Source organism: Dryobates pubescens, chromosome 14 (assembly GCF_014839835.1).
Source record: "Dryobates pubescens isolate bDryPub1 chromosome 14, bDryPub1.pri, whole genome shotgun sequence".
NCBI lineage: Eukaryota > Metazoa > Chordata > Aves > Piciformes > Picidae > Dryobates > Dryobates pubescens.
This window is the reverse complement of record NC_071625.1, coordinates 27,220,646-27,235,939: the sequence shown is the minus strand read 5'-3', so window position 1 is coordinate 27,235,939 and position 15,294 is coordinate 27,220,646. Positions and strand designations below refer to the sequence as shown.

The 15,294-nt window shown below is 51.7% G+C and overlaps 1 protein-coding gene across 1 annotated transcript in view; it reads left to right on the top strand.

The window, feature by feature from the left end:
- Positions 1 to 1,599: 1,599 nt before the first annotated feature.
- The window catches only part of LOC104302451 (neural-cadherin-like), a 59,115-nt gene continuing 45,420 nt past the window's right edge, over positions 1,600 to 15,294 (top strand). The window contains exons 1-9 of the mRNA XM_054167391.1: positions 1,600 to 1,797; positions 3,184 to 3,409; positions 3,932 to 4,136; positions 4,375 to 4,486; positions 7,443 to 7,692; positions 9,658 to 9,800; positions 11,299 to 11,471; positions 11,822 to 11,990; positions 13,235 to 13,405. Coding sequence (XP_054023366.1) covers positions 1,665 to 1,797; positions 3,184 to 3,409; positions 3,932 to 4,136; positions 4,375 to 4,486; positions 7,443 to 7,692; positions 9,658 to 9,800; positions 11,299 to 11,471; positions 11,822 to 11,990; positions 13,235 to 13,405 — 1,582 coding nt within the window. The 5' untranslated portion in view covers positions 1,600 to 1,664. The remainder of the gene's footprint in view (positions 1,798 to 3,183; positions 3,410 to 3,931; positions 4,137 to 4,374; positions 4,487 to 7,442; positions 7,693 to 9,657; positions 9,801 to 11,298; positions 11,472 to 11,821; positions 11,991 to 13,234; positions 13,406 to 15,294) is intronic.

Below are 15,294 nucleotides of genomic sequence, written 5' to 3'. Positions count from 1 at the left end.
TATACTAAACAATTCATATTCAGCCTCAGCTCTCCAGCCTGGGCTTCTCCAAAACCTGCTCCCCCTCCATACCTCCCAACCCAGGCCTGAATGACACAGAAAGAAAAATTAGCCAGGCTGCTCAGGGCCTGTGGTGAGTTAAAGTTTCCCCCCCACCCCCAGCATTACCTTTGCCAGACCAACTCAGTTAGAAGCAAGTGGAGCTGTATTTACAAGCAAGAACCACACTCTACAATGGGATGCAAGGAATAGGCACAAAATGTACAGGAGTTACACTATCATAGAGAAGTTTGCAATCAATAAACAGCACAAGGATCCCCCTGGCCAAGGACCAGGGGAAGCTGCTAGCTTCTCCCTGCCTCTCCCCTTAGCCCCCTGTATGAAAGGGACAAGAGAAAGGAGCAGAGAAGTTAGGTTTAGCCAAGGCCAGCCTAAAGCACACAGATTCTCTCTCCCAAGCGAAGCAAAAGAGCCAAAGATCAGAAGAGAAGAGAAGAGCAAAGGGAAGAATTGTTATGGTACAGCTCCTCTTATCCCAGACATTTACCCAATGAATTTGTGTTCCTCTTTACACCCCACAGTGATGTGTTTATGTTTTTCTCCTTTTCTGCTCAAAATCTGTAACTCAATTTTAAAGGCAGAGCCTGAACCCACCACAAGGCCAAAAGCCTCAGCTCCTCCATAAACACCAAGGAGATGCCAGCTCGGTGTGCTGGGAGAAGGGAGAGGCAAAAGGGGAGAGCAGCCTCTGCTGTTTGTTTATAAAGGGGAGATGCAGGCATGGTGGGAATGAAATTACAAAAGATTCCACTTTCCAGTGTCCCCCCCTGGACCTCTCTGGTCCTTGGAGGACTTGCAACTCCACGGTTAAGACATCCCAGTTCTTAAACCATGACAAGATGCTAATGGATGAGACCTGATATATCTGTGAACATGCTGTCTATGAATCCTTGCCACACCTTGCCACACCTTGCCACACCTTGCCACACCTTGCCACACCTTGCCACACCTTGCCACACCTTGCCACACCTTGCCACACCTTGCCACACCTTGCCACACCTTGCCACACCTTGCCTACTGTGTCCAGGTCTGGGCCCCTCAGTTTAAGAAGGACATTGAGACTCTTGAATGTGCCCAGAGCAGGGCAGCAAGGCTGTTGGGCAGCCTTAAATCTTGTTTTACAAGCCCTGTGAGGAGAGGCTGAGGGAGCTGGGGTTGCTTAGCCTGGAGAAGAGAAGGCTCAGGGGTGACCTCATTGCTGTCTCCAACTCCCTGAAGGGAGGTTGTAGCCAGGTGGGGGTTGGTCTCTTCTCCCAGGCACCCAGCACCAGAACAAGAGGACACAGTCTCAAGCTGTGCCAGGGGAAGTTTAGGCTGGAGGTGAGGAGAAAGATCTTCCCAGAAAGAGTAATTAGCCATTGGAATGTGCTGCCCAGGGAGGTGGTGGAGTCCCCATCACTGGAGGTGTTTAAGAAGAGCCTGGCTGAGGCACTTGGTGCCATGGTTTAGTTGATCAGATGGTGTTGGGTGATAGGTTGGACTTGATGATCTCAAAGGTCTTTTCCAACCTGGCTAATTCTGTATTCTATTCTTTTGCAGATCATGACTGGTACCTCTGCCACGTGACACTCCTTGCCCCAGAAGAGGAGGTCCTGTCCTGGGGCATGTACCCATACCCCTACCTGGCACGTGTGGACCCAGATGCTCGCAAAGGCACGCTCGTCTACCAGCTTGTTGCATGTTACAGCAGCAGTGAGAACAGCAGTGCTGCTGGGATAACTTACACACTCATTGCAGGTAGGGCTGCTCTGGAAAACAACAACAAAACCCCAAACCAAAACCAAAGAAACACAAAAAGATAACATTCTGTTAAGTTGCAGACTTTTCACAGGCTCACAGGATGTCAGGGGTCAGAAGGGATCCAAAGAGATCATGGAGTCCAAACCCCCTGCCAGAGCAGGAGCCTAGAATCCAGCACAGGTCACAGAGGAACATTCAGACAGGGCTGGAAAGGCTCCAGAGCAGGAGACTCCACAACCTCTCTGGGCAGCCTGCTCCAGGGCTCTGGGACCCTCACAGTGCAGAAGTTCCTCCTCAGGTTGAGGTGGAACATCCATTACCCTTTCTCCTATCCCAGGGTGCAGCTGAGCGGAGCCTGTCCCTGCGCCTCCCTCCTGACCCCCAGCCCTCAGATATTGATAGACATTGATCAGATCCCCTCTCAGTCTTCTCCTCTCCAGACTGAACAGCCCCAGGGCTCTCAGCCTCTCCTCACCAGGCAGTGCTGCAGTCCCTTCAGCATCCTTGTAGCCCTCCCTTGGACTCTCTCCAGCAGATCCCTGTCCCTCCTGAACTGGGGAGCCCAGAGCTGGATGCAATATTCCTTAAAATTTCCCATTTTATCACTTCATTAGCAGCTTTTCCCCTTGGGGAATCCCTGAGAACAGGTACAGCAAGGAGGAGCTGAAGGTGCTTAAATGAAAACAATCATGTGGATGAGACTCTTTCTTGCTGACACTTCCTTTGCTCTGCTTCTATTCTGAAATCAACTGCAGCTTTGCTGTTAGCTCAAGGCTCCATTTCACAGGATCAGAGGATCACAGCATGTTAGGGGTTGGAAGGGACCTCTGGAGATCTTCCAGTCCAACCCCCCTGCAAGAGCAGGACCAGAGAATCCTGTGCAGGTCACACAGGAACATTCAGACAGGGCTGGAAAGGCTCCAGAGAAGGAGACTCCACAACCTCTCTGGGCAGCCTGTTCCAGTGCTCTGCAATCCTCACAGGGAAGAAGTTCCTCCTCATGTTGAGGTGCAGCCTCCTGTGCTGGAGTTGATATCCATTGCTCCTTGTCCTATCCCGGGGTGCAACTGAATTGCTCACCTGTTCTTGTCTCTTTCATACTGCTGCAGTCAACAGAACATGGTGTGAGTGAAAGAGAAGGTGGGGAGTCAGAGAGAAGTATGGGCAAAGACATGGGTAGATGAAAAGAGCCTGGATGAGGCACTCAGTGCCATGGTTCGGTTGGTTAGATGGTGTTGGGTGACAGGTTGGACTTGATGATCTCTGAGGTCTTTTCCAACCTGGATAGTTCTGTGTTGTGATTTGAGGACAGCTGAGCAGTGCTGATGCAAACATTCTCACTGTGGGGTATGTTTCAGAGCAGCTTTGTGCATATGTTGCTAGGTGGTGAAGAACGATTCCGAGTAGATAAGGATTCTGGCATCATCATGACCACTGGCTTGCCTTTGACCTGGAACAAGGAGTATGTGGTTACTGTGGAAGCCACTGATGAGCAGGGCAACAAAAGCCCCTACGCCTCCATCTCCATCCTGGCAGGCTCCCGACCTCCACAGTTCACTAACATGTCCTACAGTGTGTTTGTGCCTGAAAATACTCCAGCAGGAGAAATGTAAGTTGGGTTTTGTTAGGTGAGCTCCCTCCCCGCACACAGATTCATCCACAGCTTGCACTGGGTTGGAAGGGACCCTCAAAGGGCATCTTGTCCAACAGCCCTGCAGGGACACCTCCAGCTAGAGCAGGCTGCACAGGGACACATCCAGTCTGAGCTTGAATGTCTCCAGGGATGGGGCCTCAACCACATCCCTGGGCAGCCTGTTCCAGTCTTTCACCACTTTCATTGTGCAGAACTTCCTCCTGATGGCCAACCTGAATCTGCCCTGCTCCAGTCTCAAACCATTGCCTCTCATCCTATCACTCCAAGCCCTTCTAAACTGTCCCTCCCCAGCCTTCCTGTGGTCCTCTTCAGATCCCTGCAGCACAGGGATTTCCAGTCTGACTACAATGCTGAGCCCAGTGCTGAAAGAGAGTGAGCAATTCACTTTCCCTCCTCCTCACCTTCCTCTTCTAAGTTCTCAGGAGACATCTCTGGTTGTCGTTTCGAACCAAAGGATTCTTCTCTCATTCTTTACAGAGTGGCAGTGGTTGAGGCTGTTTCTTTCCAGAGCCAGCCTCTCTCCTACACTCTGCTGACAAACCCCAGTGGGCTCTTCAGGGTGGGGCAGGAGAGTGGAGAGCTCAGCCTGACCCACCCCGTGGACTACGAGAGTGAGCACCACCTCTACCACCTCTTGCTGAAAGCCATGGAAGTGGAGAGCGCTCTCAGCAGCGTGACTGAGGTACCTGCCCCCCTGCACTCCTCCCTGCTGTGTCTGCAGCCTTTGTTACCTGCTCAGTGGGAGCAGTTATGCCTGTGGGTGGCCTAGAGCCCCGGTGAAGGTGCTCAGAGGGGCCTTACGGTGCAGGCAGAAGGCTGGGCTCTGAGCTGGGCTCAGCTCTAGGCTCTGAGGTGGAGATGCAGCCTTCTTCCTGAGAGCAGAAACCAAGGCCCCCTCTCAGCATCTCCTTTTGTCGCAGGTGATGGTCCATATCACGGATGAAAATGACTGCTTCCCCGAATTCCAGCACTCCATTTACAGCAGGGACAGCGTTCCCGAAACCATCCCTGTCGGCACCTCTCTGCTGCAAGGTGAGAGCCATCCTCACACCTCTCGCTCTTGGCCACAGACCTGCTGCTTTCTGCTGCCCCTTGATGTTCTGATTGCGTGTTCCACAGCAGGCACTGCCTTTGTCAGATGTGGATGGTAGCTCTCCTGGAGGTCTGCAGGTGGTGTTTAGGTACCCTGGAAGGAGAGTTTTGAGTGTCTTCAAGTGAGGACCATTGTGCGGTGCCCGGGGAGGGATCTTGTGGTATCCAAAGAGAAAAGTCACAGATTGCATTGGGGTGGAAGGGAGCCTCAAAGGGCATCTTGTCCAACCTCCCTGCACTCAGCAGGGACACCTCCAACTACAGCAGGCTGCACAGGGCCACAGCCAGTCTGAGCTTGAATGTCTGCAGGGACAGAGCCTCAACCACATCCCTGGGCAGCCTGTTCCAGTATTTCACCACTCTCACTGTGCAGAACTTCCTCCTGATGGCCAACCTGAATCTGCCCTGCTCCAGTTTCAAACCATTGCTCCTCATCCTATCACCACAAGCCCTTCTAAACAGTCCCTCCCCAGCCTTCCTGTAGGTGCCCTTCTCCAACCTGTTTCACTGGCTGCTGTTAAATGCTTTCAGAACTCTCCTGTGTCCAGCAGGAGCAGGGAGCTGATTGTCCGCTGGTACTCAGCTCTGGGGAGGCCACACCTCAAGTACTGTGTCCAGTTTGGGCACCTCAATACAGGAGAGCTGTGGAGGTGCTGGAGCCAGGGCAGAGGAGGGCAAGGAAGCTGTGAAGGGCCTGGAGAATAAATCTGATGAAGAGCAACTGAAGGAGCTGGGGATGGTTAGTTTGTAAAAGAGGAGGCTGAGGGGAGACCTCATTGCTGTCTCTGACTACCTGAAAGGAGGTTGTGGAGAGGCTGCTGCTGGTCTCTTCTCACACGTAGTTAGTCATATAACAAGAGGGAATGGCCTCAAGCTGCACCAGGGTAGGTTTAGACTGGACAATAGGAAGAAGTTTTTCCCATCAAGATTGGTCAGGCATTGGAATGTGCTGCCCAGGGAGGTGGTGGAGTCCCCAAGCCTGGATGTGTTTAAAGTTGTTTTCGATGTGGTGCTTGGGGCTATGGTTTAGGGGTGAACCTCATAGAGTAGGGTTAATAGTTGGACTTGGTGACCCTGAGGATCTTTTCCAGCCTGAATGTTTCTGTGGTTCTGTGGCTGGCTGAGCTGCTGCCAGTGGCAGTGTGACAGACTCCATTTGTTTGAGTTGTCAACCCTTATTTTAACACACTTGAAGCCCGGCTGGGATGGTGTTTGTGGTGCTGATGCGGTGCTAGCTGAGTCAGTCTGCCTGCTCAGTCATTACCAGCAGATTTATGCTCCCTGCATGTGCTTTGACACGTCTGAATGCAAACTAGCTCTGAACTGAAGAGCGTGGAGGGATGCTCTCAGCAGGGTCTAGCTGCCCCACTGTGCCAGCAGAGCAAGGCTGCCTGCTAACCTGCTAGGCTTTGAGCTGGAGTTAGCTGCCTGCGCTAAGCCAGCTCAGAGCACAGGCAGAGCCAGCACAGCCCTGCTTGTGGTTGCTGCATGACCCTTGGAGTACCTTTGCAATGCTGAGCTGTTTGCAGGATGGCATCAGCTGGGAGGGGGATGGAATTCCCGGTTGTGCTTGAGGAGTAGGATGTGTTTTTGCCATGTGCAAGCCAGCGTGGTGCTCCCTGCTTGCGGGAAGGCATCTAGGGGAAAACAAAGGCTGATTTTTAAGCACGTGAAATGTGTTTCTGTGCGTGGCTACAACGTCTTGGTAATGGCTCTGCAGACGAGAGCAGAGCTTTTCAAATCAAATGTCTTTCTCAACCCAATACTTGACCGCTAAATGTGTCAATTCTAAGTCACTTTCATTTCAATCTTTCCTGAGTCTTCGGTACAAGAGAGAGATCTCCAAAGCCCTTGCTTCTGTAATGCACCCAAATACTGATTCAGAGCAGTGGTTTGGGAGATGTTACACAAAATGTTTACAGCTGTCCTAAGTGTCCTTTTCAACCGAGATGAATAACTTTCCAGGGGCAGGGCTAGAGGTGTTTTGGTTTGGGTTGGGTTTGGGTTGGGTTTTTTGGGAAGGAGCACAGCATCTCAGTGCTTACTGAAAATCTTTCTCCTCCCCTTTCCCATTTCGAGTTCATGCTCTGGTGGTGGTGGGTGATTGCTTCTTCTTCACACTATGGATTAATGCTGTAGCTCCCTGCCAGGGTGTCCATTCGCTGCAGTCACTGCTCTGCTTCCAAAAGGCTGCGTGCTACCGCCATGGTATCTTCCTGGCAGAAGGAGGAGTTAGTTTAACGCCAGCATGGATACGAGCCGCAGCCTCGTTGTTTGGCTAGAAAAGAGGCAGGGTGATTAAAGGAGGTGAGCTCCTGCTCCTAGAAATCACTTTTGCTACTACGCTGTGAGCTCAAAGTCTTTGTTCTGCTGAGCAGATGGGACACAGGAGGTACTGAATAAACACGAGCTGGGGAGGAATGTTTAATCACTCTTTGTACCTTGAAGCCCTAGGTAATTAAAAAGCGCTTTAGCTGTAACATAGCTGGGAGCTAATTAAATTTGATGGCATCCCTAGAGAGAGTGGGGACACGATTTATGACTGGTAATGTTCTCCCGACATGCATATTGATCCTGTGGTAATTACCAGCGTCGGCTGCTGTTTGTACAAAGGGTGCTGTGCCGCGCTGGGATCCCTGCTCTCTCGCTGCGTTTGCCCAGCCTGGCTTGGAGGAGGGGAAGTGTTGCTTTGCTTTTCTACTCCCAGCCTCCTGCTGAGTTCCCAGATTCGCGCACACATACACCCCACCCCCTGAGGAAACACTTTAACGGAGAAAACAGATGTAGGTGATGTCTGCTCTCAAAACAAAAAGTATCTGAAGCTGACTTGGTAGGAAACAGAGTAACGAAAGCTCTCCTGCAGCCTGACTGTTGCCTTGGGCGTGTTCCCTGGCAGTGCTTGCGACAGACTGTGACTCCGGCTCCAACTCCGAGATCAGTTACTTCATCCAGAGCAGTGATTTTTCCATCACACGTCACGGAGTCATCAATTCTAACCAGAGGCTGAACTTTGAGCGGGCAAACCACATGTATGAGTTCGTGGTGATTGCCGTCGATAAAGGACTCCCCCCGCGCACGGGGACCGCGGCCGTGCGCGTCCGGATGGCCAACGTCAACGACGAGGCTCCTGTCTTCTCCCAGCCTGTGTAAGCCACCTCCAACGCTCGCTGTGGGGTTTGCACCTTCTCTTAGGAGGGCTGTGTCCAGCAGAGCCAGGGAGGTTCTCCTCCTCCTCTACTCTGCCCTGCTGTGGCCACACCGGGAGTATTGCATCCAGTTCTGGGCTCCCCAGTTCAAGAGGGACAGGGATCTGCTGGAGAGAGTCCAAGGGAGGGCTGCAAGGATGCTGAAGGGACTGCAGCACTGCCTGGGGAGGAGAGGCTGAGAGCCCTGGGGCTGTTTAGTCTGGAGAGGGGAAGACTGAGAGGGAATCTGATCAATAAGTATCTGAGGGCTGGGGGTCAAGAGGGAGGGGACAGGCTCTGCTCAGTTGCACCCTATGGTAGGACAAGGAGCAATGGATGTAAACTACAGCGCAGGAAGTTCCAACTCAACATGAGGAGGAACTTCCTCACTATGAGGGTCACAGAGCACTGGAGCAGGCTGCCCAGAGAGGTTGTGGAGTCTCCCTCTCTGGAGACTTTCCAGACCCACCTGGATGTGTTCCTGTGTGACCTGTGCTGGATTCTATGGTCCTGCTCTGGCAGGGGGGTTGGACTTGATGATTTCTGGAGATCCCTTCTAACCCCTAACATCCTGTGATCTTCCCAGGAGTAACCTTAACACCACCAGTTTACATGGTCTCTTGTTTTGTGTAACTGTAAGTACCAGAGAATCACAGAGTGTTAGGGGTTGGAAGGGACCTCCAGAAATCATCCAGTCCAACCCCGCTGCCAGAGCAGGATCACCCAGGGCAGCAGAGACAGGAACACATCCAGGTGGGTTTTGAAAGTCTCCAAAGACAGAGACATCACAACTTCTCTGGGCAGCCTGTTCCAGGGCTCTGTCACCCTCACAGCCAAGAGGTTTTGTCTCATATTGAGGTGGAATTTCCTGTGGTTGAATTTACATCCATCCCCCCTTGTCCTATCCCTGGGTATCACTGAAAAGAGCCTAACTCCATCCTCCTGACAGCCAGATATCTATAGGCACTGCTGAGGTCCCCTCTCAGACTTAGAGAAAGAGAACAGGATGAATAAAAGCCCTAATTCTATAGGGAACTATTTTCACTGTGTTGACTTCTATATACTGTTCAAGTATAAATACATGACAGCTACAGATGGCACTTAGCAGGCATTACAGCATAATTTTATCATCAGCAGACTGCATTATAAGCTAACTTCATGAGATTCAGTTAGTTTGAAATTCGTTCTTTCCTTTCCTGAATCATAGAATTGTTAGGGCTGAAAGGGACCTCAAGGCTCAGCCAGTTCCAACCCCCCTGCCATGGCCAGGGACACCTCACACTACAGCAGCTTGCTCACAGCCACATCCAGCCTGGCTGCAAACACCTCCAGGCAGGAGGCTTCCACCACCTCCCTGGGCAACCTGTGCCAGTCTCTCACCACCCTCATGGGGAACAACTTCTTCCTAACATCCAAGCTGAATCTGCCCACTTCTAGTTTTGCTCCATTTCCCCCAGTCCTATCACTCCCTGACACCCTCCAAAGTCCCTCCCCAGCTTTCTTGGAGCCCCCTTCAGATCCTGGAAGGCCACAAGAAGGTCTCCTCAGAGCCTTCTCTTCTCCAGACTGAACAACCCCAGCTCTCTGTCTGAACACAATTAGTCTTGTGGGTTTTTTGCCTTAGTTTGAAGTGTGGCTATGTTTTAAATACAAAGTATGAATACCTTAACTTACCCAATCATATACTAGTTGACATACATCATGTCTGTGGTATCTGATGCCTTCCATAAGTAGATAGGTGTATAAGAATCACAGAACCAGAGAATGCTTTAATTAAGAAGGGACCATCAGTGGTCATCTAGTCCAACCCTGATGCAGTAGACAGGGACAGCTTGAAGCAGTTTGCTCAGAGCCCAACCTGTCCTGGAATGGTGGTGGTTGCTCTGGTGCTGAATGTGCCACCATTGATCCCTTATTGCCCACCAGTTACAGAACTTTCCTGTCGGAAGATGCTGGTCCCAGCACCTTAGTGGCTACCGTTCGGGCAAAGGACCCTGATGGAGATGGCCTCTTCTATCTGATCACAGGAGGCAACGAGGAGGGCAACTTTGAACTGGACAGTCAGAAAGGTAAGGGAAGAGGTTGTAGGACACTGTTGTTTACTGTCTAATCCGTGCTGGCTCTGCTTCACCTGCCTGTCTGAAACCGTCTGAAAGCACCACGTGTGAACAATCTGCCAGGGGAGGTGCTTTGTGTGGTGGTGAATTAGCTCTTTGAGATGATAATGATGATGCTCATTCCCCAGATACCAACACCAGTTTGATGCAGTCCTACAGGCTGGGGTCAGAGTGGCTGGAGAGCAGCCAAGCAGAAAGGGACCTGGGGGTACTGGTTGACAACAGCTGGACGTGAGCCAGCAGAGTGCCCAGGGGGCCAAGAAGGCCAATGGCATCCTGGCCTGCATCAGGAACAGTGTGGCCAGCAGGAGCAGGGAAGTCATTGTGCCCTGTGCTCAGCACTGCTCAGGCCACACCTTGAGTCCTGTGTCCAGTTCTGGGCTCCTCAACTTAAGAAGAATATTGAGACTCTTGAATGTGTCCAGAGAAGGGCAACAAAGCTGGGGAGGGGTCTGGAGCACAGCCCTGTGAGGAGAGGCTGAGGGAGCTGGGGTTGCTTAGCCTGGAGAAGAGGAGGCTCAGGGGAGACCTCCTTGCTCTCTCCAGTTCCCTGAAGGGAGGTTGTAGCCAGGTGGGGGTTGGTCTCTTCTCCCAGGCAGGCAAGCAGCACCAGAACAAGAGGACACAGTCTCAAGCTGCACCAGAGGAGGCTTAGGCTGGAGGTGAGGAGAAAGTTCTTCCCAGCAGGAGAGATTGGCCATTGGAATGTGCTGCCCAGGGGGTGGTGGAGTCACCGTCCCTGGAGGTGTTCATAAAAGGCTTGGATGTGGCACTTGGAGCCATGGTTTAGTTGTGAGGAGGTGTTGGGTATTAGGTAATAGGTTGGACTTGATGATCTCTGAGGTCTTTTCCAACCTTGTTGATTCTGTGATTTTCTGAGGTGCTGGTCCATGCACTGGGCCATTGCAGATGATGCAGTCCTGTGCTGTGCAACCAAAATACCAACTGAACCAGCAAGACAGCAGCAGAGCAATGTGATGCTGGCTGTTTGACTGGTTTGTGCTGTTGTGTTTAGTGATGGATGGATTTGGTAAGGCAGATATGGGAAGAGATCGATGTGAGAAGAGGTCAGCAACCCTGTGTTCTAGCCAGTCCTGATTGATTAGAGGGGCTAGTGGTGGCTGGACTTCTCTCTCAATAGTTGTGCCAATAACTGCCATTACTGTAGGTCTGGCAGCAGATGCAGGAGCTGCCTGCCTGCTGCAGGGCTGGACATATTGAAATGAAGCAGTCAGGTGCATGAATGATAGAATTCTTCCCCTTTCCTGGGGAGGTTCCCTGGAGGTGTTCAAGAGGGGATTGGATGTGGCACTTGGTGCCATGGTTTATTCATGAGGTCTGTGGTGACAGGTTGGACTCGATGATCCTCGAGGTCTCTTCCACCCTTGGTGATACTGTGATGCTGTGATACAGGGTAAAATCAAATGACACTTGATGCCTCCAAATGCAGGTCTCATTAGGCTCCGCAGAAGCCCCCCACCCAACCTGAGAAGGCCTCAATACACCCTGAACATCACTGCCATAGATGACAATGCCTCGGGGGGACCCACCCCTCTCAGCAGTTTTGCAGAGGTCATTGTGGGAGTCAATGACATCAACAACAACAAGCCTGTCTTCAGAGAGGTAAGATGTCTTTCTGCAGCCCACCTTTGCCCATCCATAACTGGGGTTATAGGCTCTCCTTGGCTGGCACTGCTTGCTGGTGGGCTGAAGGGACTGTGTGTGTGTGCAGAGAAGAATGAATCTGGGAGTGAACATGCAGCCAGCTTTCTTTAAAGCTAGGATGTAAAGCCTTCATTCTCCTTTGTTGTTGTTTTTTTCCCTTAAAGCTTGATTTCTTCATGAATAGAAGTAATAGAAGTGATTTACTTCTGAGTTCTTCTCAGTCATGCTGGAAAAAATACTGCTGCTGTGCAGCAAATTGGTGTGGCTCTGTGTAATATGCAGCATTGGATGTTTGGGTGTGTTTTTAGTGTGCTTACTACAGTGACAGCACCTGGGTTCTGGAGAATCAGCCACCAGGCACCTATGTGCTACAGGTAGAAGCCTATGATGCAGACCTTGGCATTAATGGAGAGGTGAAGTATGGGCTCATGCACAGAGATGGAGCTTCCCTAGGCTTCAGCATTGACCCAGACACAGGTCAGTCACTTTCAGTTTGCTGAGATACAGTGAAAATGGCATGGAATTGTGGTGAGAATGCCAAGGTATGAGTGTGCCCAACTGGGCTCGTGCTTTGACGGTGTAACCTGCAGGGTGAACTGCACCAGCTTGTGGAACAGACACTGGGAAAAATAATCCAGCTATATGGATAGCCATGTGCATAGATTAGTGGCTTGAATGACAGATGAAATGGGGAAACAAACCCCAGATAAAGAGGGAAATGGACAGCTGTTCTGTAGCAGTTATATTCTTCTTGGGTCAAGCGCAGCTGTAAAAATGCAGCGCAGAAAATGTGACTCTAACAGCTGGAGTTAGTCCTTCCCTCCGGGGTGGCCATTTCTCATCTCACATACAAATAGGAGGTCCAGTGCCATGCATGTAGAGGCAAAACCCTCATACCAGAAGAGGGCACTGACAGTCTAGGAGCATTTCAGGTGAGCTAGCTGTCAAAGTTGATGATGTTCCTATAGTCAAAATGTTAAGGTGTGATATTTGAGTGTCCAGGGCTGCACAGGAGACTGGAAGGACAGAGCAGCACAATCCTGGCCCCCCAGCTCTGTAGAGACATAGCTCTGTAAGTGGCCTCCAAGAATCCAGTTTAAAATCTTCCAAACAGAAACAAAATATCTGGGACAGGGAGAGACCCAATCAGTAGAGAGAAAAAGTGCTGCATGCTGGGAGCAAATGGTTCCATTTATCAACTGAGCTACGTGGCTCTGTCCTGTTTCGATCTGATCAACAAAGCAGCCTCCAGCTCCCATAGCGGAGATGACTTTGGTCACATCACTTACACCTGCGGTGTGACTCTTCCCCAGAGTAATAGTGAGCTGGTTTTGAACTGTTCAGTTAGTTGCACTGGAGTAAACCTGAGAGATGCCTTTCAGTGAGGAAGGGAAAGTGCTTCTGGGTTCTGTGAGGAGGACCAACTCCTTCTGAGCTCCATGAGGATGAGAAAGTCCTTTTAGGCTCCACGAGGAGTGAGGTAACAAGGTACTCAGACTGGAGCTCTTGATCAGGGCAGCAGAAGAGAAAGCAGGTGATGGCTGGCAGTATGCAGCATGTGAGGGGGGCCAGGGCAGTTGGTGCTGGTCTTGCCCCAGGCACTATGAGGCAGGAGGGTTGTGCTGCGTGCGGTTCGCTCTGGTGCGGGAGATCTGCCGGTCCCTTTCTGCGTTCCTTCCCGAGGCTGTGCCACGCAGCACAGGAGGTGTCTGTGTTCCCAGGAGTCATCAGGAGCACGCAGAGCTTCGACCGGGAGAAGCAGAGGGAGCACAGCCTGTCTGTCACCGCTACTGACCAGGCGCAGGAGCCGCTGATCGGCCTCTGCCAGCTCACCGTCCTCATCGCCGACCTCAACGACAACGACCCCAAGTTTGAGAACAGTCGCTACCAGTGTGAGTGGTCCTTAACTACCCGTGCCAGCTCTGCAACATCAACCTGTTGTATAGAATCAACCAGGTTAGAGAACACCTCAGAGATCAGCAAGTCCAACCTACTACCTAATACCCAACACCTCCTGACAACTAAACCATGGCTCCAAGTGCCACATCCAAGCCTTTTCTGAACACCTCCAGGGATGGGGACTCCACCACCTCCCTGGGCAGCACATTCCAATGGCCAATTACTCTGTCTGGGAAGAACTTTCTCCTCACCTTCAGCCTAAACTTCCCCTGGCACAGCTTGAGACTTGTTCTGGTGCTGGGAGAAGAGACCAACCCCCACCTGGCTATAACCTCCCTTCAGGGAGGTGTAGAGAGCAAGAAGGTCTCCCCTGAGCCTCCTCTTTGTCAGGCTAAGCAACCCCAGCTCCCTCAGCCTCCCCTCACAGGGCTGTGCTCCAGACCCCTCCCCAGCTTTGTTGCCCTTCTCTGGACACCTTCCAGCATCTCAACATCTTTCCTAACCTGAGGGGCCCAGAACTGGACACAGGACTCAAGGTGTGGCCTAAGCAGTGCTGAGCACAGGGCACAATGACCTCCCTGCTCCTGCTGGCCACAGTTCCTGATGCAGGCCAGGATGCCCTTGGCCTTCTTGACCACCAAGGAGTAGCTCCTTAGAACAGTGGTCAGGTTTTTAGTGACCCATCCTCCTCTGCTCTCAGCTAAGCTGCTCAGCAGCCATTTGAAGCGGCAGATAATAAGGTCACTTTATGCACAGCCCTTTCCCAGCATCTGTACAGAAGTAATCGATGTTTGCACGTCACAGCATTAAAAATAGCTTCTTCTCTCACAAAATCAAATGCCATTAGTCACAGGTTTTTGCTCTTCCTGCAAACTGCTGGGCTCTTTATATCTTTGCACTAGGATGTTGGTCAGATTTAAGCCATGCATCTCATCACCTCCCCACCAACCAGACATTAAAGGAGTGCTTCCCTGTGTGCAGTAGGGATGGGGTAGTGAGTGCTAGAGTGATGCCAGCAGCAAGCAGAAGTACATGGAATGAGAATGTGGACCTTCCAAGTAGAATCTTAGAACAGGCTGGGCTGGAAGGGACCTCCAAAGGTCATACAGTCTGACCTCCCTGCAGTCAGCAGAGACATCCCCAACTAGATCAGGTTGCCCAGAGCCCTGTCCAGCCTCATCTTGAATATCTCCAGGGATGGAGCCCAAACCACCTCCCTGGGCAGCCTGTTCCAATGTTCCACCCCCCTCGCAGTAAGAACTTCTTGATATCCAACCTAAATCTGCTCTTCTCCAATTTTAAACCATCACCCCTCGTTCTGTTCCTCCAGGCCCTTACAAACAGTCCCTCTGCAGCCTTCTTGCAGCCCCCTTCAGGTACTGGCAGGCTGCTATTAGGTCTCCCCAGAGCCTCCTCTTCTCCAGGCTGAACACCCCCAGCTCCCTCAGCCTGTCCTTGTAGCAGAGCTGCTCCAACCCCTGATCATTTTTGTGGCCTCCTCTGGACCTGCTCCATCAGCTCCATGTCCTTCCTCTATTGAGTGCTCCAGACCTGCACACAGCACTGCAGGTGAGGTCTCAGCAGAGCAGAGCCAAGTGTCAGAATCCCCTCTCTGGCTCTGCTGGCAGTGCTGCTCTGGATGCAGCCCAGGCTGTGATTTGCCTTCTGTGCTGCAAGCTCACACTGCCTGCTCATGTCCAGCTTCTCATCCATCAGCATCCCCAAGTCCTTTTCCTCAGGGCTGCTTTCTCTCTCCTCACCCCCAGTCTCTATTGACAGTGAGGATTGTTCCAGCCCAGGTGCAGAACCCTGCACTTGCTCTTGTTGAACCTCATGAGGTTCACCTGGGTTCACCTCCCCAGCCTGTCCAGGTCCCTCTGGA